This window comes from Alosa pseudoharengus, unplaced genomic scaffold (genome assembly GCF_046254945.1).
Source record: "Alosa pseudoharengus isolate Yale_2024_CS ecotype anadromous, Long Island Sound unplaced genomic scaffold, YU_APseudo_1.1 YU_APseudo_1.1_scf_9, whole genome shotgun sequence".
Lineage (NCBI taxonomy): Eukaryota > Metazoa > Chordata > Actinopteri > Clupeiformes > Clupeidae > Alosa > Alosa pseudoharengus.
The window spans coordinates 3,203,750-3,209,636 of NW_027468881.1; the positions used below are offsets into that span (position 1 = coordinate 3,203,750).

General features: G+C 39.1%; 1 protein-coding gene across 1 annotated transcript; it reads left to right on the forward strand.

The window, feature by feature from the left end:
* The first annotated feature begins 265 nt into the window (after window positions 1–265).
* Window positions 266–5,887, forward strand: LOC143114916 (uncharacterized). Its single transcript, XM_076276755.1, has one exon. The coding sequence runs from the start codon at window positions 266–268 to the stop codon at window positions 5,885–5,887; it is 5,622 nt and encodes a 1,873-aa protein (XP_076132870.1).

Genomic DNA, 5,887 nt, shown 5'->3' on the forward strand with positions numbered 1-5,887 from the left:
ACAATGTAAGAAGGTGAGGTACCATGAGAATGCAAAACATAGATCTGCAGTGAGACGTAATAGTAAGCTGAAATATAACCAAACTGACCAATATAAATTAGCTAAAAAGGAGTACGACAAGGTGAGATATAGACAAAATACACAATATAGATCTGCAGCCAGAGAAGCAAGTAAATTAAAGTACCAAAATGATCCCAAACACAGAATGGCTTTGAGGCAAAGTAGTTATCTAAAGTATCGAAATGATTTTCAATACAGTTCTGCAATGAAATGTGACAGTAAAAGAAAATATAGAAATGACCCAAATCATAACTTGGCTGTGAAGAAAGCGAGTGTTTTGAAATATAAAAACAATCCGAATCATAGGTTGGCTGTGAAGAAAGCGAGTGTTTTGAAATATAAAAACAATCCGAATCATAGGTTGGCTGTGAAGAAAGCGAGTGTTTTGAAATATAAAAACAATCCGAATCATAGGTTGGCTGTGAAGAAAGCGAGTGTTCTAAAATATAAAACAAATCTTGAGCACCAAACAGCTGTGAAGAAAGCAAGTAAAGTAAAGTACAGTACTAATGCCCAACACCGTAAAAGCCTGAAAATACATAATCGTGATAAAAGGCAACAATGTTTGGCAAATCAGAAACAATTTGAGAAAGTTATGTCAGCATTTTTAAATAAAGTGAAAGATGGCCCCAATTATGTCTGTTGTGTGTGTCATCGCTTGCTTTTCAATCATCAAGTCAAACACTGTAGCAAAGATGCATATACAAAGACACCAAATATGCGTGCACTTGCTGAAAAGTGCATAACTGAAGACTATTTACATAAGTGTGGGGAATCGTGCGCTGATCAGTGTCAATGGTTAAATTCATGTAGAAGACAGTTGTGGATTTGTCATACTTGTCATTCTAAGCTGAATAGAGGTCAAATGCCTCCAGAGAGTGTACATAACAATTTGTCATTGTCAAACATTCCTATGGAATTGAGTTGTTTAAATAATTTGGAAGAGCATTTAATTGCTTTACATATTCCATTTATGAAAATGTTGGCATTACCAAAAGGCGGCCAAAATGGAGTTCATGGTCCAGTGACGTGTGTACCTGCAAACATTGTTGAAACCACAAATGTTTTGCCACGTTCAGATGTTGACGATTCCCTTTTGCGTGTAAAACTCAAGAGGAAATTGACATACAAAGGGCATTACAAATACGAATATGTGAACATGCAACATGTCCACCAAGCATTGGCATATCTGAAAAAAAACAATAAGTACTACACAGATATAGAGTTTAATGATGCTTGGCTGAATGTTTTTTCAAAAGATGATGATGAAATAATGCATGAAAAGGATAGTACAGAACCATGTGCCAGCAACAATGATGATGAGCTTTTACATGACAGGCAGCAGCATTGCATGTACATGGATACATGTCTTCAGCCAGTAGATATTGGGCAAGAAGTGTTGGACCATTATTTGGATAGCATTGTGAATGTTGCTCCAGCTGAGGGAAACACTCCTGTGAAAATGCTTTTAGATAAATCTAACGAGGCCAAATGTTTTCCTGCGTTGTTCCCGGAAGGGTGTAATACTTATAGTGATTCCAGGGAGCAAAGGCTGACACTGTGTAGGTATTTTAACATGCGGATTTTGAATGCAGATGGTAGATTTGCTGAGAATGTTGAGTACATTTTTTACGCTCAGTGTTTGTCTGAAATTGAACAGGTAGTATCAAATGTGTCCATAGCCTTAAGGAAAGGGAAAGGAAAAGCTAAAGCAAAGGTTGTAGATGTCGACATGCTGAAAGACAAAGAGTCTTTGACCAAATTACTTCAACATGACGAAGGTTACAGATTTTTGAAACCTGTACGTGGGAGTCCTGCTTTTTGGCAGGGGGTCCAAAAAGACTTATTTGCTATGATTAGGCAGTTGGGCATTCCCACTTGGTTCTGTTCGTTTTCATCAGCTGACATGCGTTGGACAAACTTGTTGTCCAGCATTTTACAACAGGAAGGTAGAACTGAAAATGTTGATACTTTGGAGTGGGCTGACAAGTGTGAGATGTTACGACGGAATCCTGTCACTGCAGCACGCATGTTTGATTTTAGGTGGCATTGTTTTCTGAAGGACGTGCTCATGTCTCCTTCTCATCCAATTGGTAAGATTGTTGATTACTTTTACAGAGTAGAGTTTCAGCAGCGAGGATCACCACACGTGCATTGTTTATTTTGGGTTGAGAATGCTCCTCAGATAGATAAAAACACAGATGAAGAAGTAGTTGAATTTGTTGACAGATATGTAACATGCGAGACACCATGTGATGACAGTGTTCTATTGGACATAGTCTCAACTGTGCAACAACATAGCAAGAGGCACTCTAAAACATGCAAAAAGAAAAGCACAGTTTGTCGATTCAATTTTCCTCGTCCCCCATCTGGCCAAACATTTATATGTCATAAGAAGGAAGAGAGTGATGATGAGGAAACATGTGAGGATGAAAAAGAATGCGAGTGTCCATTATCACAGGTATGTGAGTGTCCCAAACCCAAGAAGAGTAACATGCGAAAGGATGTAGCTGAGGACATTTTGGGTAAGGTGAAGACAGCTATTGCAGATGTGGATAAAGTTTATGAATCTGTACAAGACTTGTTTGATACTTTAGGCATTAGCCAAGAAAGTTATGAGATGGCTTATGACACACTAGGAAAGAAAACACAGATTGTGTTGAAAAGACAGCCAGCTGATGTATGGGTCAATCAGTACAGCAAGCCTCTTCTCAAATGTTGGAATGCAAATATGGATATTCAATATGTTGTTGATGCATATGCTTGCATTGTCTACATTATTTCATACATTTCCAAGGCAGAACGAGAAATGGGACTACTTCTAAGTAACGCACAAAAAGAAGCATCTAAAGAACGAAATCTTGATGCTAAAGGTGCTTTGAAAAAATTAGGCAGTGTGTATTTGCACAATCGAGATGTGTGTGCACAGGAAGCAGTCTATAGATTGACAAGCATGCACTTAAAAGAGTGTTCGCGGAAAGTGGTGTTTATACCTACAGGCGATAACATTGTAAAAATGAGCCTGCCATTGTCTGTCCTTAGAGGGCAGGCTGAAAGCCGAGATCTGTCCACAGATGACATGTGGATGATCAATACTGTTGACAGGTATAAGAACAGACCAGATGAAGATGTGTTTAATGAGATGTGTTTGGCCACTTTTGCGTCTGAGTTCCGCATCCTTTCAGTCAGTGAGAAAAGTGCCAATCGAGTTCATTTGAAAAATAATATGGGATTTGTTTTGCGCAGAACACGATCAGCACCAGCTGTTGTACGTTACGCTGGTTTTTCCGCAACAAAAAGCCCAGAGAATTTCTACCATAGCATGTTGCAATTGTTTTTGCCCTATAGGATGGATGTTCAGTTGAAACCACCCGGATACGATAGATTTGAAGACTTTTATAACAATGGACACGTTTGTTATGCAGATGGAAATTTACAGTCTGTTAAAGTGATTGTGGACCAGAATAGGAATAGTTTTGAGGTGGATGCTGATTTATTGCAGGCAGCCGAGCAGGAAGTGAATAACGGTATATTGGAAGACGCATGGTGTCAACTTTGTCCTGAACAACAGGTGGAGCGCTTAGAATGTGAGCAAGTACGCATTGAACAGGCTCAGTTAGTGGATGATCCTGCTGAAAACATACCAGATTTGGCAGATGGTGACAAACAGAACTTGCATTTAGAGAAGCAAAAAAATTCAATGTGTAGAGCTGAAGGCTTGGCTTTGCTAAGGTCATTAAATGTCACCCAAATGTCAGTATTTAACCAAATCAGACAGTGGTGTTTGCACAAAATTCAAGGAAAAGGGCCGCCACCATTTCATGTGTTTATCACAGGCGGTGCTGGAACTGGCAAAAGTCATTTAATTAAAGCCATACAGTATGAGGCAAATAGACTTCTGTGTAGAACCAGCCATAACCCAGATGATCTTTGTGTGCTGTTAACTGCACCAACTGGTATTGCTGCTCACAATGTGAGAGCTGCTACAATTCACAGTGCATTTTGCATAGGAACTAACATTAAGCTGCCATACTCTCCTCTCGGTGAGGAAAAGCTCAACACTTTGCGCTCAACACTAGGGAATTTGCAGATATTGATCATTGATGAAATCTCAATGGTTGACCACAAATTGCTAGCATATATCCATGGTAGACTCAGACAAATCAAACAAACAGGCAACTTTTCTTCGTTTGGCAATGTCAGTGTAATTGCGGTCGGGGACCACTACCAGCTTGGACCCGTAAGAGGTACCCCATTATATGTCGATAATCAAGGAATAAACTTGTGGAAAAGCCACTTTTCAGTTGTTGAGTTGTGTACCATAGTTAGACAGAAAGACACTGAATTTGCCCATATGCTGAATCGTCTGAGAACACGCACCAGAGAAAGTCCCCTTCTTCAAAGTGACATTGCTGTTTTGAAAGAACGCGAAACAGGTGAACAAAGCTCAGCTTTACACATATTCCCCACAAACGATCAAGTACAGGAACACAACACTCAACGCTTGATTGAATCTTGTGATGAATATATGTGTGTTAAAGCACAGGATTATAAAAAGGATCACAAAACAGGTAAAGTGTTACTGAAAAGTGGCCAACACTGTAGAGTGCACAATTCAAGTCTATCAGATCATTTATACTTGGCTGACAATGCTCGTGTCATGCTTATCAAAAACATTGACGTGGAAGATGGTCTAGTTAATGGTGTATGCGGAACTGTAACGCATATAGTTAAACACGAACAAAATCCATTTCCTCTAACTGTGTACGTTCAGTTCGATGATGCTCAAGTGGGTAATCACAAAAGAAAACAATATGTTAATGAAAATGAAAACTTACAGAATTCCACACCCATATTCCCTGAAGAAGAAAGGGTAGACAACAAAGGTGGAATACGCAGGCAATTTCCTCTAAAGTTGGCGTGGGCACTAACTGTACACAAGGTACAATCTCTGACAATAGACCAAGCTGTTGTGTCACTTAACAAAGTGTTTGCTGCCGGACAAGCTTATGTAGCTCTGAGTCGTGTCAAAACTCTAACAGGACTAATTATTCAAGACTTCAATGAGAAAGCCATTTACTGCAAGGACAAAATTCAGAACACAATCAATGAAATGCCAAAGTTCTTGTGCAACACAGATTTGGTGAAAACTATGCCCAACACATTCTCCTTATACTTACTAAATGTTCAAAGTTTACAAGCACACATAGAAGATCTCACAACTTGTGTTGAAACTCTGAGTCCTAGTTGTGTTGCTGTTACAGAAACATGGCTACCTTATAGTTTCATCAACGACAGAGTAAATATCCCTAACTATGATTTTCACAGCAGCCCACGTAGTTTAGCTTACTCAGAGGACAACTGCCAATTAAATGTCATACGCAAACAGCAGCATGGTGGAGTTGGCGTATACACCAAACGTGGATCAGTGTACAGTAAGCAAAACATTCCAAATCTGAATTTAGAATGTTCTGTCCTCCACTATAGTGATTTGGATATTACGTTAGTGGTAATTTACAGGCCTCCATCATATCCCATGACAGTATTTAAACATCATTTGGGAAATTTGCTTAATTTGTTATCAAAAATGGGTGATAACATAGTTGTTATGGGGGATTTTAATGAAGATAGCCTGAAGTCTAACTCACTTATTAACTTCATGGCAACTAAACAGTTCACACAGATAGTTTCAGAGCCTACAACTGAAGCAGGCACATTAATAGACCATGTTTATGTAAAACATACATGCATGTACACTGTAATAGCTAAAGTAATGCCAGTGTACTTCAGTACACATGAAGCTATTCTGTGCACATTTTCAAGCTAA